The 26,359-nt window shown below is 37.9% G+C and overlaps 1 protein-coding gene and 1 long non-coding RNA gene across 5 annotated transcripts in view; one reads left to right on the top strand and one right to left on the bottom strand.

Annotated features, from left to right (window-relative positions):
- LOC115353812 (contactin-3-like) overlaps positions 1-25,824 on the top strand; it is a 116,792-nt gene extending 90,968 nt beyond the window's left edge. For both annotated transcript variants that reach the window (XM_030043766.2, XM_030043767.2), the window contains exons 10-21: positions 7,404-7,531; positions 8,976-9,151; positions 12,962-13,079; positions 14,237-14,395; positions 14,494-14,643; positions 15,417-15,487; positions 16,368-16,602; positions 16,784-16,899; positions 17,506-17,692; positions 20,972-21,084; positions 22,997-23,165; positions 23,747-25,824. In XM_030043766.2, coding sequence (XP_029899626.1) covers positions 7,404-7,531; positions 8,976-9,151; positions 12,962-13,079; positions 14,237-14,395; positions 14,494-14,643; positions 15,417-15,487; positions 16,368-16,602; positions 16,784-16,899; positions 17,506-17,692; positions 20,972-21,084; positions 22,997-23,165; positions 23,747-23,847 — 1,723 coding nt within the window. In that variant the 3' untranslated portion in view covers positions 23,848-25,824. The remainder of the gene's footprint in view (positions 1-7,403; positions 7,532-8,975; positions 9,152-12,961; positions 13,080-14,236; positions 14,396-14,493; positions 14,644-15,416; positions 15,488-16,367; positions 16,603-16,783; positions 16,900-17,505; positions 17,693-20,971; positions 21,085-22,996; positions 23,166-23,746) is intronic.
- LOC115353813 overlaps positions 15,895-26,359 on the bottom strand; it is a 217,389-nt gene continuing 206,924 nt past the window's right edge. For 2 of the 3 annotated variants that reach the window (XR_005930957.1, XR_003927708.2), the window contains exons 8-10: positions 23,729-23,864; positions 22,309-22,538; positions 16,744-16,862 (exon numbers count right to left, since the gene is read on the bottom strand). This is a non-coding gene — a long non-coding RNA (uncharacterized LOC115353813). Of the gene's footprint in view, positions 16,541-16,637; positions 16,863-22,308; positions 22,539-23,728; positions 23,865-26,359 lie in introns of those variants that run through there. The other variant, XR_005930958.1, reaches the window with a different exon arrangement.

The following is a 26,359-nucleotide window of genomic DNA, read 5'->3' as shown; positions in this document are numbered from 1 at the left end:
AAAGTGTTTCCAATTAGCAGTACATTTTTCAACCATTAACTACATTTCTAATGGAGAAGTCTGTTTGGGGGGGATGGGGTGTGGGGGTGTCTTTTTTAATTGCAGGAAAAGGAAGGAATGAGTTCCCAAAAGGGCTAATGCTGGCCACAGAGGTCCAGCATGCACTTTACCTGGGAGAGGTAGGGGAGGCATAATGAGCTTAATTACATTTGGAGCTCAGACCTATGGTAGGGTTCAGGCTCACAGAGCGCTCTTTAGGAGAGACAGACAGAGATTGAGCGTGAGATGGAGACTGACGTTCCCCTCCCTTACAGTTGCCATTTGCTTGTAAAAAGCAAGAGGGAAATCACAGTCTTCAAAGAGTGCAGCAAGTTATTTTGTCTCTGTAAGTCAGTTCCTGCAAGGGAACAGCTCTTGCACTATATCCCACATGGATAAATACATGTATAGTTTCCCAAATCTATTTGCCCTTGAGTAGTTAAAACCATATTCTTATTGATATTGGTAGGTCTGCTTGTGGTATGGTGGAGTTACTCTGCGTTGGTAGAGAACAGGGACAGTGTAATGTTTTGTTTTTCATGTAAACATAACAAATATTGGAGTGTGTCCTCTTCTGAGGATGTGCCAGCACACTCCACCAGCACTCTGGTATAGATACCGTGGCTAGACCATGCTAGTTTGGACAGTACCTAAACTGGGAAGGCTTTCTGGAAGGCTTAGAGGGCAAACGTGGCTTAGCGTGATGGTGGAACTAGTCCTTAATGTCAGCTGTAAAAGTGAAAATGTCACATAAGATGCAGCAACATGGATCGAATCAGTATGTTTTAAGAAAATTCCCATTTGAATAATAAAAATGAAGCACAAATATTGCATTACTTCAATGTATTCACAGTATTTGTTGTAAAAGAACTTACATTTTGGTGGAGGTACTGACCACATTACTTCAGTAAAGCCTGAAAGATTTTCATTTTGATGGCACTGTTGCTTGTATTCTTAATTTATTTTTAAATGGTGCTGCATTTTCAGTATGTAGAAGATTTGGATAATGACTCAGTAGATTTTAATTAAATGAGCTGAATATGATATGTCTTGTGGAGGGAAGAAAATATAATTCAAAATGGATTCACAAGCTCTGGACTGAAAAGCCGCTCAACATTGAAGAATACAATCTTGCTTCTTGTTAGTTTTGCAAAATATGTGGGGTTTTTTTGGTTTTGGGGTTTGGTTTTTTTTTTTGGTTTTGGTTTTTTTTTTTAGAATATCTTGAATAAAGAGAGGTAGACAGTAAAGAGCAGTGGAATACAGAGAGAATTGAAAGCGTAGGGGTCACTGTAGAACATGCAGAAGGAAAGACAGAAAATGGGAATTAAATTAATTGGGTATTGAAGGAAGATAATTGGGTACTGAAGGAAGATAATGCTTCCCACCAGAATGCAGTTTTGGACCTTTGAAATAAATAATTTTGGGTGATGTAATGAGCATAATAATCAAGAATTAGCAAGAATTTGCTGGGTTTTAATGACTGCCAGATCAGGTACTGAGGGTACCTGATTACCTGGCACAGGTAATTTTTCACTCCATATTATGGTTATAGTGTGTACCACCACGCTGGGAGCAGCTTGTACTTACTCAGGCTGTTCCTTGACAACCATCTCATTATAAGGCCTTTAAAAATTTTCTCTAAAGTGTATTTTATCTGCAGTCATTAAGCCACAACTAGGTTTTGTTTATTCCAAATTAATGTGGAGCAGCTGCTACTGATAGCAGGCCATAGCCCCTAGTGTCTCCAGGTAGAGAAAGCAGAGGATGGAAACTGTAGTTGCCTTCATGTACCTTCTTCTGTGTTGAAAAGCTGGCCTGAGACACCTCCATCTCCAGGTGAATGTGCTTTTATTTTTCCTTTATCCTCCAAAAAAGGAGGATTAGATGTTTAACCAAGATTAAATTCACTTGATACTAGTTTAACTCATCAAAACCAGAAGACATACCAAAATATGCTGCAACCTAGATACCCCTTTAAAGATTTCTTTATATGTTTTATGTATGTATATGATTTGTAATTGATACATAGTACTAGACAGCTGCTACATCTTGTCTGTAGTGGGTCCTGTGCTCCTGGCTCAAATACCTGACTGGAAACAGATTAATACAAAGGATTTTGAGATCGTATGGAGCAGCATTTCACTTGTAAACAAATCTTCCTTTATTCCTAGATGTTTCTAGATTTACCAAGACTAGAAAAAGATGAAAAGGTGCTGCAAACTTCAACTTCACTAACAGACATTCCAGTGCAGTTGTCTTAAAAATCTCCAGTTTCAGCATCTTTAACTGTGGTGAAGTGATGTCAAACTAAGGGGGAAAGAAAAGAGGAGAAATAATTCCTGATAAAATGTTGCATGATTCTTATAAGTATCACTTACTCATTTTATCTTCTCTACGGTTTGAATTAAGTATTTTTATTTCATTTTGCGCTACAGTTTGAAATGCCGTGATGTGGAAAGTAATGCATTTACTTACCAGTGCTTCAATAGGAGCTTTTTTTTTTTGCTGCCTTTCTTGTTAATTAATCTGGTTTAATTTAGTTGGAATTTGATTGATATATAAAAAGGCAGTTTTGACCCACTTTTCCACTGTTCCTTTGTACTGAAGTGTTATGAACTGGAAAGCAACATGTTTATGTTTATTATCATATCAATAAGGACGTAAAATAGTTGACTTTCTGCTGAATAATCTGACAAAAAAGGCAGTGATTACTTCATTTGTTTATGTCTGTTATTTCAGTAATAAAATCACAGGAAGATGAGAAAAATCTTCATTCATTAACGGTTTCATTAATGACACTAAATTTCAGGTCTTGAATCTTAAATTTGTGGTCTTGGATCCTGAGGCATATTCTGGCCCTTAGTCATGTGTATATGGTTGTACTGCACCAACACTTCAATTTAACAGGATTTTGGTCGGTAAGGTAAAACTATGCAAACCTCCAGATGATGCTGTCCCAGTTCTCTGAGCAAGTAGGTGTGGGGACAGTGAATGCAGAATAGCTTGATTATTCTTACACTACAGATACTGAAGTTGACAGATCTCGGATTGGCATCCTGGAGCACCACTTGCCCTCCAGTCCCAGATCATACTTGTTTCAGTATCTGAAATGTGAAAATTTGGTGCAGTCTGAAACAATGCTAAAATAATTTATCAGTATGAGAAGTGCATGCGCTTATTTCACAGTTGGATTTCTCCATGGTCAGTTATGACTAAGATAACTAATAACAAATTATAATGTCACGTATAAAACTTGACAGATGGGGCAGAATTGATGGAGACTTTAACCCCACTGAAGTCCCTCAGCTGTCTGGAAGATCTGTAGTGCCAATTACATGCTCCTAGTTTGGGTGGGACAGGAGGACTCTCATAGTTTTACCAACATGGGTGCCTCAAGTCAAGAACCCTGAAGTCCTGAAGTTGGTTAATCCCTCTCCCCATTCTGTTGACCTCAAAGAGCGTGGGCATGAGTTAAGACATTTGGCTGTTGTAGGTTTGTTTAGTTGGGTTGTTTCGGGGGTTTTTTTATGCCATCCCTTTGACTATTGGAAAAAAAGAATCTTCTTAAAGATGAATTTCCCACAATTTTGCTAAAGACTTAGAGATGATGATATTGTCAATGATGTTTTGATCTGAGAACCAAACAGGTCCTAAATCAGTCTCCTGTTGTGCAAATGGATATGTGCCAAAGCATTATTCTGCCAATTATGTCTATTTTACAGGGCTAAAAGTTTCTGCCACTTGCCAGTGCCTCAAAAGTGTGCAGCTTGTGGAAAATGGCATTCACTTTCAAAATTGCTGGCCTTCACCAAAATGTATTGGGAAAACGCTTGTAGATACAGGGAATGCCAAAGGATGTGTTATTTTTCTGTATTTAGAGATCCAGATCACTTCCTGGCAGCGGGCCAGCCACAGTACATTTGTTTTATAACAGTATGTGAATATCTAATAACTTTAAGTATACTAAAAGCTTCAGTTTGTATAATGCTTCAGCAGGAAGGGGTAGAGCTATTCCTGGGTTTAGTGTTTTCATAGGCTGTGCTGCATTTACTGTTTTGTAATTGAAAAAGTAAAGCGTTTCTCTTATTAATTTACCAGTAAAGATTTTATTTCGACAATAATTTTTTTCTAGAATTGATTTGTTGTTTGTTTGGGTTTTTTTTTAATAATTATATCTTGGTTTTAATAAGCCTATTGCTTAATTATTTTAGGTAAGCTAGACTTGCAGATAGCTCAGAGCACTCTGAATGCGATTCGTTTTAATTAAACAATGGACATTTTCTGGTTATACCCCAATCCTAGTTTTTCCTTTATTTGATCTCAGGCTTTGTCAACAGTGTTGGGTTTTCATTTGGTTTTGTATTTTTTCTACTGGAAACTGCTTCAAAGGAGATGATGCGATACAAGCCTTTGCAAAATATACAGATAGCTAGAAAGTCCAACATCTCAATAGCTTGCTTTCAACCATAATTAATACATTTTAACACCTTTTATTGATGTCATTATAATTCCCTATAAAATGTATTAATCACTTCTTTAACACATTTAAAATACCTATAAACCCTATTGCAAGATTTAGTTAGTTACAAATGTTGCATCTAATATAAAGTGCAGCCAAATGTTACTTCTGAATTTTCCAAAAAAAACCAAGTTAATAAGCCTCAGGGAGGTCAGCTGTGCTGACACTGATGAAGCACACCCTCCTTACAAATATGCCTCAAACACTGCCACATTGGCTTAGGTACCTCAGTACACTTTGGAAGACTGAAAGATGGTTACCTCCAGATGTAAACTGATTAAACTGTCTATTTATAACTCTTTTCTCCCCCATTTAAGACGCTTTTGTCTGTCATTCTAACAAAGTGACTTGTTACCACTTAAAATTTGCATCTGTTAATGTCATTATTGTGTCACCTTTGCCCAAAGGAAATGTATTTCAGCTGCAGCAATGAGTGTTGTAACACCTTTTATAAGAAAATATAAAATGCAATTGAGAATAATTAAGAAAAACAATTAAAAGTGGTGCTTATTTCTAGAGTGTGTTTCATTGTAGAGCTGTGTAATAGCAGTGCAGGTGTGGAAGGAATCCAGACTCCTGCTTTCAGACATTTAAAACGCAGTCTCCATGTGGCCTTGAGGATTAGGTGAATTTGGTAGTAAGGGAAGGGAGCAGCATAACTACAGAGCCATGATAGACTCCCACTGCCGTGGTCTGTGGTTAGTGAACACGGTTTTGGAGGATCAGAGAAGTTAAGGGTGAAGGTAAAGGTCACTGAACCAATCAAACTCCAGAGTTGCATTCTGCTGCCCTTATTTACCAACTTAATTATTCTCTGAAATAATGGATTCAGATGCATTGCTTGGAAAAAAAAAAAAAAAAAAAGGCAAGAAAACACCAACCAAAAATATTGTAACACTGTATTATTTATAATATAAATCAATATAAATAATTAATGACAGTGCGCTTACTGAAGCATATACCTTTTATGGGTCAACTTTTATTTCGGCAGTGCAAGTACATCTAAGGTGGTGCATTCACCAGGTGTGTCTTAGCCGTGCCTGCTTTCAGTTCTAAAAGTCTTTACAGACTTGCCCTGCAACTGGTGCAGCAGTTTCAAGCTTGCATGATCCTTCATAAGCCACCATAGCACATGTGGGGTTTCACACGGAGAATTGCTCACACTAAGCTTTTAGATACAGTGTGTGAATGCCAGAAAAGCAAGGAACCTGTTTTTTCAAGTGAGCATCCTGCTTATCCCATGCTTGGGACAAGTTTTGAGAAGAAAGGCAGTGATCCCAATTCCCACCTAACAGCAGACTTCCCCATCTGCTTTTTGTAATATGTATTTAACTTTAGAAAACTAAATCTAAGTTGGGACAAATGAAGTTCCATTAATACTAATTTGCCTCAAGTATGTTAAAAATAAAAAGAGTAGCAGGGGTAGGTATTTAATGAATTTTTTACTGAATAAAGCAGCAGGTTAATAAATGAAGTGCATACAACTGAGAAGGCAAAATCCTCATGACTCCTCTGAGAAAGGGAAGATAGCAATGTTAAGTTTCATGACATTTGCTGCCTTCTCAGCTGATACTTACTCTGACAACTGTGTAAGACTTCATCTAATGTGGTCAGAGGTTCCTGTGGAGTGTTAATGTTGTTTACCGTTCTTTTGATTCTGTGTAGCTAGATGTGGGTGTTTGGGGCATTTCCAAAATACCTTCTAGCTAAAGGTGCTTAGGGAGCTGACAAAATAGCCTCGCTGTGATTCATTTGGTGCCTTTGAAATGGAGTGATGGGATATGAGAAAGAAGCTCTGAAGCTTTTTTGATTTAGGCGTATCAGGATGATGTCTGCTTTTTTGTTAATTATTCTGGACATTTTTATATACAGTTAGTTATACAGCTGCTCCAGGTTATCTTAGGGAAGACTTGGTAGGAGGCCCTGCATCTAAGGATATGACAGATGGGAGGACTAGAAATAGGGAAAGAGGGAGTCAAATTAGCCTTACCTTTACCTCCCTCCAGGGCTGTTGTCTAGGATGTCATCTCTGCTGTTGGGATGCTGGTGCTCTTCTGTCTATAGCAGTACTGTGGGTCATCTTTTGTCCACATCTTTTATAAGCATCTTTCTGGTTTGTTCCGTGCTGTCTGTCCGTTAGGCATGGCTCTCACTGGTGGAGTTTGTGTGGGGTGGAGGGAATTTTCTTTCCTTCAAGTCCTTTCGCAAAGCATACCTCTACTACGTCTGCAGGTCACTCCTGCTCAGCGTAGGGGATAAACTGAGACAGAAGTCTGCAACGGTGTGAAATCTCAGTTTGCTTTCTGTACAAGTACTGAGTTTCTACTTGCATGGGCTAACTCCTACTCTAGAGAGTCAGTTGTGCAAATGAGCTATTGACTTCAATGCAGTCAGTGTTAGGCTTGTATCTATGAATCCTGAAAAGTGCAAAATGTGGATTGCTTACGAAAAATCCTATTGCATCATCATAATAATGACGCACAGTTATTTCAAAGTTTCCACGCATGAGGCAAACAATGTAATACAGTTGAAAATTATTCTAGTTTCAGTTGGTGCATCTGACAAAGATGGAGTTAATGTGGGATTTCTCTCTCACACACACGCACGTACATAGGCACACATACGTGTCTGAAACATTGGTTCTACTGGTGTCCAAAATGGTGAGTAATATACGGATGGGTTCCCATTTGTTGTATATTGTCAGTGTATGGCCACAAAATTTTCAAACATCAGGTTGGTAATTGATGCAGTTTGATATATCTAAGGGTAACAGTATGAGTATTAAAGCATTTTGTCTACAAACCAGTGCTGCAACTTTTAAAATCTCATCATAATTTTTTAGAATCATGTTATTAAAGGATGGAGAACTAAGAATAGCCAATGTGACCAAAGTTGATGCTGGAAGCTACACGTGCCTGGCAACAAACCAGTTTGGAACAGCCAGTGGCTCAACAAACTTAATAGTTACAGGTAGGTGAGCTGGAATGGGGTCATCTGTGAGGTGATTTAAATTGAATTGCAAACCGTGCAACGGAAGCCTGCAACAATGTGGAGTCTGAGTTTGCTTATTGAAAAAACACTAAAAGTGGTAGAAAGTAGAGAGTGTGAGAAGTTATATATTTAACAAAATACAAAGATAAAAGGATATTTGTTATAGTTCTTTTATTAGTTGAGAGGAAAGAGACTGAGGGATTTTCTGTCTTTGACAAAGATATTTCTCAGATGTGAGGAAGTTCTGAACACTTTCCTCCCTTCTCTCACTTATCTAAATACTAACTAGTGCAATTCTGCTTTTAAGTTTGGGGGTTTTTTGAACTTGTTGAGAAAAACAAACCCATGGCAATCAAAAAAATATTTGAGGTAATTTTATATTCCAGTCCAAAATCTGTTTAGCCCTAAGGAACTATATGCTGTTTGCTTATGGAAAAAGATGTGGTAGAAACTACAGCTGCAGGAGCGTTCAGGGACTCCAAGGGCAGTAAAATATAAAGTTTTTCAAAAGTGAATTGTATATGTAATTGTTGTTAAAAGGGTTCTTGCTCCTTCCTCTAAGTCATCCATTGCTAGCTGCTGTCTAAGATACTGGATTAAAAGGACCAGTAGTCTGTGGAGTTTATCTGAAGAGTGTCTTTTTTCATGATGTTCTTTTTTAAAGATTGGAATATCTGAAAGATTTTCCAAACTCAGAATTATCTAATACCCTACTGCATTACATATCGTATATATCTCATAGAGCCAAACAGAATTATTTTGTTCAGTGAATTAACAGCTTCATATTTTCTGTCTGTGCTCCTAAATGATTCATGTCCCTTTATATACAAATAATAGAATTATATACAAAGAATTTCTAGAATTAAATTTTATTTCCGCAGTATTTGCAGTACTTGAAATTTTTCTCCATTAATGTTATTCTGGAATAACAAGCAGCTGTTCTTAATGACACTGTTTATGTTCTATATGATATATGGACATAAATATCCAATACGTTCTACCCTATGTGGATTTCCTCTAGTTTCCAGATTTTATTAGCTCCTTCTCTCACTCCCACCTCTTAATCTTCCCAGTGGCTGCTACTACAGCTTCCTGCTCCGAAACATGAGTGTTATTGCTGAGAACCACACACGCTCTTGAATGGTAATTTCATTGCTGTGGGTTGCAGTGCATTTAGCTCTGTCAAGTATATTGGCCTGTACACAGCAGGTGAAAATTTATCTTTTCAGTGTCGAGTAGCTCCCACTGGTAAATGTGCAAGGGCACAATGCTCCAACGAGAGGGGTCGGGCAGCAGCGTTTATAGTCCAGCTGCATAATTTGAAGTGACTGTCATTAATCATATTTGAAGAATGTGGCAGAATGTTAGCAAGCAAAGCTCAGCAATACAGGAATCCAATAACTGATACTTCTGCTCTCAACAGAGCCAACGAGGATTACTTTGGCACCCTCCAACATGGATGTCACTGTCGGAGAAAGCATCATCTTGCCTTGCCAGGTTCAGCATGATCCTATACTGGACATCAGCTTCACCTGGTATTTTAATGGAACACTCACCGATTTCAAGAAAGACGCTTCTCATTTTGAGAAGGTTGGAGGGGTAAGTTGCAAACACCTTCTCTTCATTTGCCTTATAGATGTATGCAGCACAGACAGGCTTACTTTCTTCTTTTTTCAACCTGGTAAAAATAGGATGCTGCTTCTCTTTTGGGCCTGTAGAATTTTCTTCTGTGTTGGAGGGAAATTATTCATTGAGCTAGCTTGCTGCCCATTGCTTGCCTGTTGTTCAGATGCCTTGTGTTTTAGACCTGAAGTATTGGAAGTGTGTACCTCTGTCCCCACATGATTTTCCCCAAGATCACATGAAACTCAGCAATGACAGATTAAGGAACTTGGTGCAGACTTTGTGGGCTTCAGCCTAAAGGTGAACAAAACCATCCCATCTTTCCTTGTTTTTCTGGCACTTGCGTCCCTAGCGTATTCCTCAACGTTCTGCCTGAGCATCTCCTCATTAAATATTTCCTACGCAAGATGCAGAGATGCTGCTGGGGTGGCCATGATGACATTAATGGTTTTTAGAATTTAACCTTCTAATCAAAACATGAAAAGTAAAGTATTAAGACAGATGACAGATGTATCAAGAGAATGAAATCAATTACAGCAAAAGGGTCTTATTACAGTGCAAGCCATGGCCAAGTGATAAGAAAACAAGCAGCTGAGCATCGGCATGAAACTGGCCATTATAAGCCTTCATAAAGTTTCCTTTCACATACTCTCGCCAGATATCTTGCCCTAGAGGAATAGCTGTGGGTTAGACACTACTGCCTGTGAAACTGTGAAATTTCAGCACCTAACTTTTTTCTTTTTGCCTGTAAAACCTTGAAAGATTTAGCATTTAATCAGTAGGCACCAAACACACAGATTGTTCTGCAGTTTGCAATTGATTAAATATAAGTGCATGTGGAGATGATGAGATTTCCTTGTAGGAGCCATGAGATATTCATATATCATGTACATTTTCACAGAAATGTTTCGAGAATTACGAACTGACCATCTGTCATGCTGTAATGGGAATGCTCCGTTTCATAGCCCGTTACCTTCCAGTACTGCTACATGGACTTTATTTATTTAGTAATATTTCCCCCCAGCTGTACTCTGGTTGTATATACAAATAGTAATATTAGAAAGGAAAGGTTAAAAACATACCAAAACCTGAATCTGACAGTTTTACTGGCTCAATTAAGGCTTCATAAGCTGATTGGGAAATGCAGTAATTTTTGTCACTAGAAATTTCAGCTTTTCCCTAAAACAAACACAGGCATAATTCCAAATCAAAGCCTTGTTTAGGTGTCGTTTTCTTTTTTCCTCAGAGGAAAAAATTTTTTCACAGAAAATCCTCAGTCAGTGCTGAAGAAAAATCCAGGGGGAGTATTGGCTAACTCAGAACTCTGAATCTAGAACATTTTACTTGGAAATTTGTCGTAAGGTACAGAATCAGGGGGGTTTATGGAATATAGACATTCATGGGTTTGTTGTTTTTTTTTTTTTAAAAACACTCTTATTTGTGTAAAGAGGGATTGAAGCTCATTGGCAGAAAACTTCATAGGTTACCAAGAGATCCACGAAAATATTTTATGGGCTTTGTATCACATTAAGGTCAGGGGAATAATGTCATCTGGAGTTACATGCGGGTCATGGTAAGTAAATAAGCATAAATATGTTCTAAGCCTTCCCATGGTTGCATTGTATATTTGTTAAATGAAAATATCTGTGCAAAAATAACTTCAGCTTTCTTGGTTGTAAACATGGCAAAAAGAAAATAATTTTTCGATGGATAGATTTCTATGTAATGATGTCTTGGAAGTCCCTGTCACGCATGCCTGAGGTCTCTGACATGTAGTAGTTAGTGGGAATGTTATGGGACCACCACCTGGTCTTCCAGATGGTTAGAAAAATATAGGATGTAACACTGTCTTACTGTGCTGCTTTTTTTTTTTTTTTGTTAGACAAATGATTTATACAGAGTATGGCAAACCAAGTAGATCTCAAAATTTTGAACAGATTGACTCTAAACTGTTTCGGGTATCACCTGCTTATAGAGCCCAGCAATGGCTGAGATTGTTATGCAGTCAGGAGAAGCAAAAGCAATTTCAGCAGCTGTTCATACTGCATGGACTACTCTTTATTTGTATTCTGGGTAGCATGGAGAAAGGAAGGTGATCTTACTGTCACCTGGACTTGTCCATGCTGACAAAGATTTAATCTGGCTAGGCAAGAATGTGGATACTGCTGATGGTCTGCAGAGCTATAGGAGGTGAGAGGGCCTTCTACGTTGTAGCTTTTTGCGGCTGCAGGTTTCTGTGTTCTCCCCAGTACTTTGGGATTCTTCCCCAAAATAATTTAAATGCAGGGTTAATATTTCGGTGGGATTTATTTCAAGTAAAATTATTCCATTTGACAGTCCCCTTTGTCGAGATGTTTTAAATATAGTTTGCTAAAATAAGTTCATGTAGAACATGATTTGCTTGTGAATATGCATTGCTGTTGTTGGTCATTCCCTGAATACCCACTTCCAATCTAGTAGATGGATTTTAGATTGCCTTTGACTCAACTTCTAATGTATTGTAGGCAGTCAGTGCTGAATTGTCCTGCAAATGCTTGCATCTGTGCTTTCATAGAAGACCAGGCATTGTGTTTACATGCACATGGAAGGGAATCGGGCAGAATTGTTTTCAGCTTTTGTTAAATAAAAAAAGTGAGATATAGTAATGCTGAAATAATGGGTGTGAATGTGAAACAAAGAAAAATGTTTGGAAAGGTGGTTAATTTTTTTCCGAAGACTAAACTAAACTCCAGAATTGTGTCTTCTCCTTTCTCCCAAACTACTGTGTGCCCAAGAATCAGTCATGTGGCCAGAATAGCTGAAAATATCCACAAAACAGGGTTCTGTCCTCAAATGAAGCACTGCTTCTCCAGAAAATTTAAAAAGAAAAAAAAAAACCCAAAAAACCCAAAAGGTTTTAAAAACTGAAATCTGACTGAAAGATTTTTCTCCTGGAAAAATATGATGTGAACTGGGTTAAAGCAGTAGTTCAACTGACACAGAGGAGATTTTTTTGAAGTGACACTGGCTACCAAAGGTTTAGTATCAAGCGCTCTGCTCAGTGATGCAGAAAACAAATGGTATACAAGGAGCCCTAATGTGAGATGAAGTCACAGTTATTACTCAAGTTTTATGTATGTTTCCCTTGATTCAGGAGATCAGCCATATGCTTTGACATGAGAGAGTAATGGTAAAAATGGTAAAAATGGTAAAAAAAATGACCAAAGATTAAATATTCAATGAAGAACAAAGAATAGAACTTAGACTTGTAAAATGGGGAACTTAGCTCGAAATGTACAACCTTTAAATGAAAGTGTGCTCACAATAACCTGTAGAACGGACCAAATTCAGCTGTGGTGTTTACACATTTGAACTCCTTAAAAATCTGTGATAACTAGACTTATAAATTCTATCTAGAAATCAATTTGGTTAATGGCCATAGAAACCATGGTTTTTCTTCCTTAGGGCTTTGAGACAAATGGTTGGTCATAGGGCACTGACTTTCTTCGTGGTTCCTAATAGCAGTCGGGAGGTATGTTCCCAGTACGACCTAACCATGTTGTGGCTTACTTCTCCTGTAAAAGAGGGACACTACCTCATGTTTATTAGGAAAATGCTTACAGACAATTACCATGGAGCAGCTGATGGATAATAACTTGCTATCCTGTAGGCTGTCTGCCAATGCAATTTTTGAGCAACTTTACCTTCAACATTTTTGGTTGATTTCTTTTCCATTTACAAATACAATCTTAGTATTAAATTACAAGGTAGTACATTTACGTTAATAATAACTTTGTATTTCGACAGAGTGCATCAGGAGATTTAATGATTAGAAACATACAGCTGAAACATAGTGGAAAATACGTTTGTATGGTGAAGACAGAAGTGGATAGCGTAGCATCTGCGGCAGACCTTATCGTACGAGGTAAATTCCAGCTTCAGTTACCATGAATCATATTTTCTAACTTTTTTATATTGTAGATTACAGAAACAACTGATGTTGTAGATTGTAAAACCAATTCATGACTTGAATTACGTGATGAATGACTGTGACTTGAATTATGTCATTCTGCTTTGCAGTTAGGGAGAATTTTAGCTCAATTTTTGGATGAAGCCTAATTTTTCCCAGAGAAATTAAGAGCTGGAGGGTATAATATTGACTTCACATCTTTTCTCACTGACAGTCCTTCCAGTCACTGACGAGAGGGAACTCGGTACTGGCAGCTGTGAGCGAGCCGTGAGTTGCTGCCTCTGCAAACTGAACAGTTGGGGTTGGTGATGCCAGAATCCTTCCTGTGAAATGGGCTACTGCTGCCAGAGCATAGGATGGGCTTTGTCCTATGGACACACTGGAGTTTAAAGCATTTAATGCAGGCTTATTCCTTTTCCTTCAGAGCTAGAATGTTCACAGTTAACCCAGAACTGTAGCTTTCTTTGCTGATGATACAGCTACATTTATTGCAAGAGAAAAAGCTTTGATCTACGAAAGCGTATTATGTGATCAACACTTACTCAATATATTTTAAAATATGCCAGATATTTTCTAATTGTTGATGTGCTGTTAGTTATTTCAACCCCCTTTGCTGGTGCAGATGAGACAAAACCCAGCATTTTTGCCAGGATGCCCAGAGTCAGGATTTTCCAGAAGGCAGCAGAAAGCTTGCCTGACTGAATTGCTGCTTGGGGTGCTGATCAGATGTTGTGCTGAAAAATTGCTACAGTGCATTGTACAATAAAACAGCTGTAGATAACAAATTGGCAGACTACAGAGATGTATTAGTAGATTAAAAGAGGACATTGAGGACTAAAGTAAAAGACATTGGAAAGATAGAGGGATCATGCTGAACAAAGGTTCTTGAAAAAAAACAAAACCCTGTCATCCGTGCTGTAGTTCAGAGTATTTCACAATTAGATTATCAAAGTTTAGTGAATGTAAAACAATAATTACAAGTGTTCTTATTCCAAGCTGAATTGTTTTCTTCCTCCCACAGCGCTGATAAAATGAGAATCCATACTGCTGTGTTAGTGATTTCCAAGGTACTGGCTTTACAAAACACCAGGTAATTTTCAATCTGATTCTAGGCTCACCTGGGCCCCCCAAACACGTGAAAGTGGATGAAATAACTGATACCACAGCTCAGATCTCCTGGCAAGAAGGCACAGATAATCACAGCCCAGTAACCACTTACACCGTACAAGCAAGGACACCCTTTTCAGTTGGCTGGCAGCGAGTTACAACAGGTAAAACACAATTCTTGTTACAGACTCTGTTGAAACGTTTTTGACCAGGGACACCATGTTCTTAGTTTCCTTTTTTCCTTTCTTTTTGTTTTTAATAGTTCCAGATGTGATCGATGGAAAAACATTCACAACCACAGTAGTGGATTTAAATCCTTGGGTTGAATATGAATTTCGTGTAGTTGCCAGTAACAAAATAGGAGGTGGAGAACCTAGTTTACCCTCAGAAAAAGTAAGAACTGAAGAGGCAGGTTAGTGGGTTCTTCTATTTGTTCTTAATTCGAGAATCTTGAATATTCACAGAAAAGGAGTGTTCATACCCTTGGTTCCTTGCAAACAAGCTTGGAATTGCAATTGAATATAAAAGCCTATAAGTAGTTTGTTCATGATTTTTCCATTTAGCTGCGGGACAGTTTGTGTTGCGTTACTGAGCATCACAGAAGCATAACATCTAAATACATTTAAACTGTATTTAGTATGCCAGAGTCTGTCAGATCAGGCAGTGCTGCAGAGTCTGAAGGTATTAATGGCTGGAGAGAGGTTAATTTTGACAGGTGTTTTTTTCATTACTAGTGTTTGATGAGTGTATAGCTTCTCTGTAATAAGCACGTGGCTCAGAAGAACACATCAATTAAAACCCCAGGATTTTACTTGGAATAAGGCCATTGCCCAATATACCTGCATAAGTTAACCCTCTCAAAAAAAAAAAAAAAAAAAAAAAAAAAAAAAAAAAAAAAAAAAGCATGCCTCCAATTGTTCAAGCATTACTATACATGCGAGCTAGTGAGGTTCTTCAAGTGCTCAGAAAAGCATCAGCCTGCCCCAGTGATGGAAAGCAGCGAGGTGAATGCAGGACAGGGCTGCGGCTTCCCAGGACTGCCCACCCTGCCTCAGAAGCATTGACCTTGATTTGCAAAAGCAATACGAATACAACTGGGTTAGCTTCAGAGCATGAGGTTAATGTTATATGATGTTGTCTCTTGTATCTACACTGCGTAGACAGCTATACGTTTCCTTTTCACAGTTCCTGAAGTTCCCCCATCTGAAGTCAGTGGGGGAGGAGGCAGCAGGTCTGAACTGGTCATAACATGGGATGTAAGTTTTCTGGCAAGCAATTTTCTTCAGAGAATGATTGTTTTCATTCAAATGCTGCTTAAAAGATGAATTTCCCTGGCTGCAGCAGCTTCTCATCTAGGATGTATATGTGCTCGGTAACATTCTGTAATGTGACTATGCACGTTTGCCTTCCCTCTTTTGCTTTCATGTGTTACTGTGCTAGATGGCAATCAGTAGGAAATTTAGTTAATTTGTCTGAGATTGCTTCTGTTCTCACACAAATGTTAACACTAAAAAGGGGGCAGGGGAGAGGAAAGGGTTATTGCTCAAAGGTTGAGCCAAAGAATTATGCTTTTCAGTGCAAATTTGCAGTTCTTGCTTTCCTACCATTAACTCTGGATGCATGTGCCAGCCAATACAAACAATCAATCAAATACTACTTTATATTATGTATCCCCTTTTTAATGAGTTAAAAAATGTTAACAATCTGTTACTAACATTGACTACTCTGTGTGGCTATCTAATCATAATCACTGTGGTATGAGCCACTGTACAAAGGTAGTATCAGGCTTCTGTAATAGTTGTTGACTAAGCAATTACTCTTTTTTTAATGAACTATGGATTGTGAAATTGAAAAATATTGTATTTACTGAAGAGCGTCTTAAAACAGTGGAAAACAAGAAATATACCTGAATGTTGTTCTCTTCTTGAAGTGCAAACCTTAAAAATAGGTTCAAAGGAACACATTTTGCTCTGCTTTACCAGAGTTAATTTGCTGATGGAATGATCCCAAATGCAGTACAAGAACCTGGTTGCAATCATGTATGTTTGTTAGTCTGTCAGTACTTTATTCCTGCAAAACGTGTCCAGTGCTGTATGTACCATCACAGACTTCTGTCGTCTGTTGCTTTTCTCAAAGCCCATCCCTGAAGAATTACAAAACGGAGAAGGATTTGGCTATGTCGTTGCTTTCCGCCCCTTTGGCACCACAACATGGATACAGACTGTGGTCACCTCTCCTGACACACCAAGATACGTCTTCAGGAATGAAAGCATCTTGCCCTTTTCACCATATGAAGTCAAAGTTGGTGTCTATAACAATAAAGGAGAAGGGCCATTTAGTTCAGTAACCACAGTTTTTTCAGCTGAAGAAGGTATGTGACTCTTATCTCCAGATTGAGTGCATTACCTCCAGATATTTAACATGAGATGTTTCATCAGAGAATATAGCAACAAACAGTTAATAGAAATGAGATCACTTTGAACATGGACGTGCTTATTTCCACAGTCACCAATGCTGCTGATCATCTCTCATTTATTGATTTCCGAATACAGAGCCTAGCACAGCACCCTCCGGTGTATCTGCGACGAGTCTGTCATCCTCGGTCATCGAGGTCTCCTGGACAGCCATTCCCTGGAAGATGAGTAGTGGAAGGTTACTGGGCTACGAGGTAAGCTCATTTAAAATATGCTCCCATTTGTAAAGGGCCATGAGCCAGAAGGGTCATGCAGGCTGCAGCACAGCAGCACAAATTCCTGACAGATTACCACATATCTTGCTTTCTTCCTGCCCCACCTACAACCCAGAAGAAGGGTATTTTCTTCTAAGGATCTCTGAAAACAAAGAACAGAGAATGAAATTGTGTTTTGCTTCCTGCGCTGATAGTCATGTGTCTGTCTAACAGTATTTTCAAACTGACATTTCAGAATTGCATTTACCTCCCAAGAAACTATTTTGTAAGGTACAGTTTTCCGAGTTTAACTTGTTTACTTCTTAGATGAAGTAATGGTTTTCCTCTTGTAATTTTTAAATTCAAGCAAGATCTAATATTTTAGTTTCCTTTTTCCTACAATCACACTAAAAAGAGCAGTAAGCGTGAAAAGCAGATGGATAAGAGTTTTGTTTTTTTACACAGTAAGCGTATTTTTGAAATTTCAATGTATTTCTGCCTCTTTCATCTGAGAAAAAAATGCACTTAAAAGAGTCAAATGCAATGCTATGGGTGAACAGTCCACTCCATGCAAGATTTTAAATGGTTTTGGTTTATATCTACTAGGTTAGGTACTGGAATAATGGTGAACAAGAAGAATCGTCAAACAGAGTAAAAGCAGCAGGGAATGAGACATCAGTAAGAATAACAGGTTTGAAGAGCAACTTAGCATACTACACAGCTGTCCGTGCTTATAACAGTGCTGGAGCAGGTCCCTTTAGTGCCACGGTAAATGCTACCACAAAAAAGACACGTAAGTATCTTGAATTTAAAGTGGGGAGAGACATAATGGTGTGTTAGCACTTGCAGGGAAATGAAAAATAGGCGCATTACTGGGAATCACAATATGCGTAAGTGACCTAAATTTTCATGCAGACTAGAGGAGTCACACGATTAATTCGAGTATAGATCTTCCATTTTCTACCCTCTGCTAGTTTAGCAGGATGAGTAAGTAAAAGTCAACTATGCCAGTGGAGCTGAAGATACATAATTTCTGCATAGAACCTTTATTATTCTTCTAGTAACTAGAAGAATTTTAAAAGAAAAATTTGTTATTTGGAAGGAAAAAACAGAGACTTGTTGAATTTTTCAGGGTTTTAGAACATTTATGTTATAAGTTCTCTAGGGCATGGCCTTTGAAATGCAATGATCCTCATACAATTGATGCAAAACAATCCTTCATGTCCATTGCTTCCCCTTGAACAAACTCCACGAAAGGCCACTTTACTATTAAAAAGAGAAATTAAGCTGGAGAACAGATTGTCAAAGGCTGCACTAATTTTTCTACAAATGGAAATATTTTTAGTATGCTCTTACATTGTAATACAACTCAGAATCAGGGTCACTGATCTTGAAGTATTTCTGTCAGACTTGCAAGAATGTACAATTAAATCTGTCTGAAAGGTCAGATTCCCTGGAATAGTCATTAACATCATTCTACCAAAAGTAGTTGCATCATCAATATTATGAAATAAGCTAGTTTATCAGAAATTATTATATGCAGAAATGAGCATCAACACTCTGTCACTGAGGACTGAACCAACTCAGATTAGATTATATTTGCTAGAGTTTAAATTTATTATATACATAGTGACCATGAATTGGCTGATATGAAATAACTCACTGCCTGTACCTGGCACGTGGTGAATAGTTTTCTCTAATTAATCATCTGTGTGGCTATTGGCTGCTCACAAGAGGTTGTGCCAGCCTGGTCAGCACAGTGATTTTTTCAGTCCTTTTTTAGTGACCACCTGCCTTTGGGATGTGTGAAGGAGAACTGGACAAGCACCTTGATCCCACTGATTTAACAGGATCTGGTCAGGCCCTTAGTCAAGATCTATGCTATCTGGAATAATTAAAAATTAGTTGTACTATGTCCATGTATCTTGCTGGTGAATAGAGAGAGCAGAAACATTGCAGTACAGTATAGTGTCAATCTGAAAGATTTTGCTAACTACTAGTCAATTCAACTAAGACAAATAATTCTCTGTAGTGCTACAGTAGAAACTGATTTTTCATTCAAATGCATGATTTTTAATCAATCCCAGTTTCTACCTTAACTTGAATATTTGTGATTGATGTGTTTTTCACTGTGAAGGATTTCTGTGCACATTACATTTACCTTCACCCACGTGATCTACAAGATGCTTCTTAGTAACTATTACCTATATCAAGAAACACAAATACCTAAGTTCAACTGGCAGTATATTTCAAGATCAAAAACTCAGTCTTTGACCATTAAAGTATCTTTGCTTTTATATTTGAAATACTCATGTTCATAGCCCAAAATAAGAAGTATGGTTTTGTTTCATAAAATATTGCTATATAAAACAGTAAGTAACTGGCAAAGACTTGCCTAAGTTTATAAGGCGAGATGTTACAATTATTTCACATTTAGAAAGCTGTAAAATACAACCAAACGTTCTGTCCATTGGTTCTAATTCAGAGAAATACTAGTGTATATGACCAATTTTAAGCATCTGAGGAGTCTCAGAGAAATCCATGTAGCTTTTTACATGCTTAGCACTGGACATGTACTTACGTGATGTGGTGGTTCAGGATCTGACCTATTTACAAATTAAGTTCTGCTGTTCTGAACACTGAAGATTACTGGAGATTTTGGTGTCTGAAGTGAATTGGAGCCTTCTGACTCACTTCCATAAGTCAAGTGATAGATAGAGGCTTACAGTTTTTATATATAATTACTCTTCATTTTTTTCAGATGTTATATTAGTATTTTGTTGTGGATTTAAAAGAATGACTCATATCTTTTGAAATTCAGCTTTAATATCTCAGTGTGAAAACCACTCATGTATGCTGTAATACTTAATTCTCAGGAGCAAAACAATCTCCTCTTACACCTACAAAAAGTAGCTATTAGTGCATCAGGTTAAATCCTGTTTATTATATAGAACAAGGCAAATACTGCAAAAAAAACCCCACCTGTGAGTGGTTGTTTGACTTTAGAATTATTCTTTGAAGTCTCCCTCTTACATTTTTGTGTCTAATCAGGTGGGGTTTGATCTGACTGCTCATGGAAGGAAGATAGAGAGCTACCTGTGTGAAAGGGTTTACAAATAAGAGGGGGGGAAAAAAGAGAGGAAAAAAACCCCTGTAAGCACATGCATAAGAGTGTTTAAAACCAGTGTCAGTGTTTAATATGGAACCTTCAGCATCAAAACGTCCACCTAAGCAGCAGTTGCCTCCACTAGGTGACAGCAACAGTAAATTGTTTTCCTTAAGACATTTAGAAAAGATTTTAATCGTTGATTGTGTCACTGCATGACCCATTTTCTGGGGAACAAACTTGAGGCATCTTAAGAGGTTTGTACTTACCTGCACCTTCCCTGAAAGCTTGGCAGTTTCAAGATATATTAAAGCATACAGCCAAAAGTATACTACTCCTTTTGAAAGTAACAGTCTCAGATTGTTAATGAACAAAAAAACCCCAGTAGATTTACTTGGCCAAAGCCCACTATTGTTCCAACTGGAGATACAGAAATGGTACAGACTGCATTTCAAAATCACGCCTCGAGTTAAAAGAACAACAACAACAAAATCTGTCAAATATTTTTACATTACAAACATGTTAAAGTAAATCAGCATTGCGTGTAGATTTGAATATTCAAGAAGACTAAATTTGTCTAACGTAATATATTGTAAAGTTTTTTTGCTTATTCTTGGCAATATACTAAAATTAGAAATTGTCTGTTACCATCATTGGTTTCATTAGAGTTTGTTCTAATTGATCATCCATGTCCTAAGACACGTGCTTTTGTCTGGCTGTATTTAGTGGAGGACCATCAATAGATAATGCAACTTCAGAAATAACATTTATGTGCTGTTCTATTTTTCCTTCCTTCTGTTTTTCCTGTTTAGTCTCTGAAACTTAAAGTGTACAAACAACAAGGCTGCATTTGAGTTGCTTTTGCATCTGACATGTAATGACAGTCCATTACCTGAGCTATTATTTCCTACTGTAGAATAAATCACTAATGCCAATTAAAGTCATGCTTCTATTATGTATTTGAAGCACCCAGTCAACCGCCAGGAAACGTTGTGTGGAATGTCACCGACTCCAGAGTAATCCTCAGCTGGGAGGAAGTAAGAGCTATGGAGAACGAGTCTGAGGTGACTGGATATAAGGTAAGTGAAAACAGACCAGAAAAATATCTGAAAACAATCCATGGTTTGCTTTTTCTTGTCTAATTTGCAAGGCAGTAAGCTCAGAGGATGCACAATACCACATCTAAACCATTTCAGTAGTGTCTCCTTTTTATGGATTTTAAATCATAGTCTAACAATGTCTCATAAACCATGGTCCTTTTACCATTAATCGTACACTAAATGCCTTCTCCTCCTCATGCAAACAAAGCCAGGAGCTGCAGGCATTGCTGCCAGCTTTTGGGATCCCACATTCCCAGGCGTATAACACTGTGTTAAAACATGCATAACACTTATCACGTATAAATGTATAACACTTATTGAAACGTATAACATTTTGCAAAAAACCAAATAATCAAAGATTTAGCTGATAGATAGAGTTTCCATTGCTGGCCAGGTATATTTATTAGTACCACATATATCAAACTGATATTCTTAACCCTCCTTCTTACCTGCTGTGGGACGTGTTCATTGTCTTGATAGAAATTACATTGCTACATCTACTCTAAATCTGATCAGCGCACAAACGTACAAGTGTTTAAATACATCTTACTTAAGTGTGTTTAAGAGAATAGCTGAGGATGTTCTTGATGAGCTGTGTACAGCTGGATCCCACATGATATATTCCTGCATAAAAGATTTACGCTGAAGATCTGACTATGCAGTGTTCTGAGTTGTATTGGCCAGAAATACATGTTTACAGTTTAGATAAGACACCTAGTTTCATAGACGGTAGCTGACCTAAAAACATACCATGTGGAGTTGCAAACTGCATACTCTGTCTCCCACAACAATTTCAGGTTCCCCTGTGGATGACCAACATTGCTAAGTACACAAAGATAAGCTGAATTTTGATAAAGCTTGTTAATTTTACTGAAGTAAAGCACTTAGGGGGGTCGTTTTTATCCCAGAAGGCAAGGGCAGTACGGTTAACAAAAGTTGGTTTGCCAGGAAGAGAAGAACCAACAAAGGACACTGAAAATGCCAGAGCAGCCGTAGCACGGTCACTGTGGAAGCAAGCCATGCAGCTGTGTCCCTCCAAGAGCGTTTTATAGCAATGCACAGCATTACAGAGTGTGTCTCCAGGGCAGCAGTGTGTGTGTAATTCCAATAGCTTTGCAATTTTTTTTCCATTTCATCATTATTGCTGTTATTCTGGGGGAGTTGGGATTGCTGGTTTTTGCAATGGGAAGCTCCCAAGCTTACCTGCTAGTCAAATTTGTGAAACTTGGCCAGGTGAATGTGCTGGATCCACATATTTTTTAAACTCTGCCAGGACATACTTCTCTCTAGGCCTAGCCATGCCACGGGCACTAGGGACCCTTTGGGCTCGTCAAGCCTTCAGGACAGAAGAGAGGCTGATGTTGCTCTTAAATCCCTCCTCTTGCCTGATCATCTTGAGCAGCGGGCTGTGACATTCAGATGCAGCTCCCGTTCTTTAAAACATAGGACACCAAATGCAGTTAAGTTTCATGACAGAATGATCACACAGCACTTACAGAACATCTTCCAACATAGTCTGTACTTTTTGATTAGTTCTCTCCTTCCCAAACTACCTATTGGCATAAGAAGTTGATCTAGATAATGACAGATTCCAGATGGTGGCATAATTCATAGAACAATATATTAAGACACTCAACAGAATATATTATTCATTTGTTATCATTATACATTGTGCCATTTTAGATTGAAGCTAGAATAAAAGAGCTTGACTGATGTTACCTTTTTTCTTTAAATGTAATTCTGCCTATTAGTAGTAACCTAAAATCAGATCTTTCCTCTCATCCCCTCTTTTTAAAGACTGAAACCTTGTTCCTAAGAAACACAAATAAAAATTGCTGCTCAGGTCCTAGTGGAAGAAATGACGCACTACAGCTCTTTGCTTGTGTTGCAGGTTTTGTACAGGACCAGCAGTCAGACCAATATGAACGTGCTGAACACGGACAAGACAACCGCTGAGCTTCTGCTCCAGTTTAACGAAGATTACATTATAGAAGTAAAAGCAACAACTGAAGGCGGAGATGGCCCTAGCAGCGATCAGATCCTGATACCCAGACTAGCTAGTAGGTTGAAGCTGAATCACTATTATTTTGTCACGTGCTTACATGGGGTCCTTAACCAATACCAGAACCTCCTTCGTACCGGCCACAGCATAAAAAGACATGCCTCCGCCTTGGTGTGGTGAATCATTACTAAAATTGCAGTTGACACCCAGCAGTTGTCACAGCCTGTCTTTGCAAGAATTGAGTCCTTATTGATGGGGAGAAAAAAAGAATTAATACTTGTATGGTAATAAGGTAATAAAAAGAAAAGCAATTAACAGTCTTCATGCCCTTATGCATGACAAACTTCATTCTATTGAACTGGTAAATTACCATGTAAATTGGTATTAAAAACATTAGATTTTTCTACCTTTTCCCCTTTTTTTATTATTATCTTGAAAGTAAAGACCATTCATACAGTTTCAGCATTTTGGAAGGCATTTCTGTAGTTTTAAAATACTTACTGTATTTTTGTAAATTTTCATTGCTTGTCAGAAATAAAAATTCACAATAATTTTTGCTTAGTGTCTAGGAAGAGTAATAATTTGGCACAGCAGATACTCATGCTTTCATTTAATCCTGACCTTTTTTATTTGTCACAGGTATGGATGCAAGAGGTTCTGGTCCATCAGTCTTGAATATCTTCAGTGTATCCAGCTTCTTACCAACAATATTTTCCTTGACTCTTAATTCAGTGTTGTGATGATACATTTTCATTTGCTGGGGGAAAAAAAAGAAAAAATCAGTTACTACAGAGAAGTGCTTTTTTAAAAAAAAACTGCAGTGGTTAATGCATGTTTTTCTTCTATCCTGACGTGTTTTTAAATTCTTTATATTTCACTGTAGGTTGAAGTAAAAATATCATGTAAAGTTTAGCAAATCCTTTAAAAAGGAATCTAAAATGCCTTAATACTTGAACCAAAGGAGTTTACATATTACGTACTTAAGATACAACATAGAGAGAGGGAGAGCAATGGCACTATGATCATAGTTACGAGGAAGAGCTTAGCTCAGTGAGAAACTCCATTTTTGCAGTGACACTGAATTGTTTTGGGTATGTTCTGCATCGTTACAATAACGTCATTCGACATATGAAAGAAGAAATCAGAGACATGGCGTTTCAATTGGATGATAAGAACAGCTGCTTGGTCGACGTGTTAAGCCAGCGTGTCATAATCCAGTACGTTTGGATCAGTTTTCTTACTGCCCTTTATACAAGTTACTCTAAATTTAGCAAGAAATCAAAGGCGGAAGGTAGAGAAAAGTCACAGTATGGACATCAGTTTTGCACAGTCCACATTGGGGTGTCCAAGGGGCAGGGCTTCCACTGCTACTCTTTAAGAAATGATTTCACAGCCCTGTTTCAAAGGCGGCTGTCTGTTTTATCGCAGTGTATGTAAGTTTATGTACCTTTTCAAAAGCCTAACCTTCCTCTCTAGCAATAGATTTTGAAGTTAATTTCCTTATATCTATATTTCTTAACCAGGTTCTTTATTCATAACCAAATTCTCTCATGTTCAGGATAATTTTTACTGCCCTTCTCTGAACTCCTGTCAGTGTGTTTCACTAACAAACAAAAGTGCCCAGCTGTAAGCATTACTGAAATGCAGTTGCACCATGGCCTTATGAAAAGGGACTACTACCACCTCCCTCCCTTGTGATGTGGTGCTTCCAAATATGCAGCCCCAAATTACCTTGCTCTTCTGTCCACTGCACTGCACTGTAAACTCATCCTTAATTCAGTGTTACATTCATAACTCTCCTTCCTTCTGCTCTTTAACCAATTCAAAACTATTTCACCTGGTCTTGCACTCTAATGCACCCTATTACTGTCACATGATTCTGGTAAGTTTATGGCAATACTATAGGTCATAATAAAAAAATACACAAAGACACTTCAGGCTTGCTATTATAGAGAAATCTACACTTTCTTTCATAGCAATATATTAAAGATACATTAAACCTGGTACATTTGACTTCTATAGTTGTGAATTTAGTCAAATCAGCCTTTTTAGACACCTCTTAGAGAGCTGCCTATATACACAGTAGAGCAAGTGTTCATGTGACATTAAAGCATATCCTTTTAAAGACTTTTTTTTTTTCAGTCTCACAGTATTATTACAATACACAGAACTATAAAGGGAGAGAACCAGGATTAATGAAATTATGGTAGCACTGTAGGAAAGATACCTTGATATGCATTCAAATAGCAAATTACCTTATTAGTATCACATCCAGATGAAAATATGTGCTAACTGTTGAAGTAAGCAAGATCTGTATATACTGTACATACATAGTTATAAATGGCTAGTTGCTTTTCAATGTGGCTAACCAGTGATGTTTTCAGACACTTGCAAATGGGGGGGTGGGGGGGGGGGGGGTGGGAGATGGAAAAACAGGTGTTACTAGTAAGTATATAGTTATGTTTCATGCAACAAAGGGTGACTCTTTCTTTTCTTGTTTCACAAAGTTCTAGTCCATGTTCCTGTATTGCCATTTTCATGTGATTACATTGTATTACTTAATTTCTAGTTATATATCTCCATGAGATATGTACCGAGTACCTTGTTTCATATTGAAAAGTTTGAAATTTATCCTTAAACTTCCAGTTGTGTGTGTATCCTATGGTTATCTGTATGCATTTTTTTCTATTACTCTAATAAAATATTTATTACATTGAGGGATATTAGAATATTTCAAAGTATTATTGCTTGTTCATATTATATATTTGCACACATGGGGATTTACCGCATCTAAAAATGATATTTACTGCAGCTTCATGATATTTCTGCTAACTGGCACTTCTTGGCAGGATAGGAGTGGTTTCCCGCACAGTAGCTTTGCTGCCAAAAGACTAAAATCCTAACCCCTATACCCAGGCCTACTTCTACAGAAAGCAGGGCAGGAGGGAGAAGAGGAGCAAGGACGTCAATACATCCCGGTCTTGCCCCGGAGTCGTCAGACATGCATGGGACAGGGACACGAGGTTGTGCTCGAGCTTCTGAGCTCTGCCTCTGCCCACAGGTTTGCAGCACAATAGACAAAAACTACCTTCGTTTCCCACCTATCCCATTAGGCTGTTTGTTCTGAAATGAAAAAAAAAAAAAAAAAGTAATTATAGTGAAGAAGAGTTAGTTCTTCATAGTAATTTATTTAGTATATCACTATTTAGCATTAAATAGCATGGCCTTGTTTCCCCTGCAAATTGCCTATTC

This window comes from Aquila chrysaetos, chromosome 20 (assembly GCF_900496995.4).
Source record: "Aquila chrysaetos chrysaetos chromosome 20, bAquChr1.4, whole genome shotgun sequence".
Lineage (NCBI taxonomy): Eukaryota > Metazoa > Chordata > Aves > Accipitriformes > Accipitridae > Aquila > Aquila chrysaetos.
Note: the sequence above shows the minus strand (reverse complement) of the source record. Positions and strands in the feature narration are given on the sequence as shown.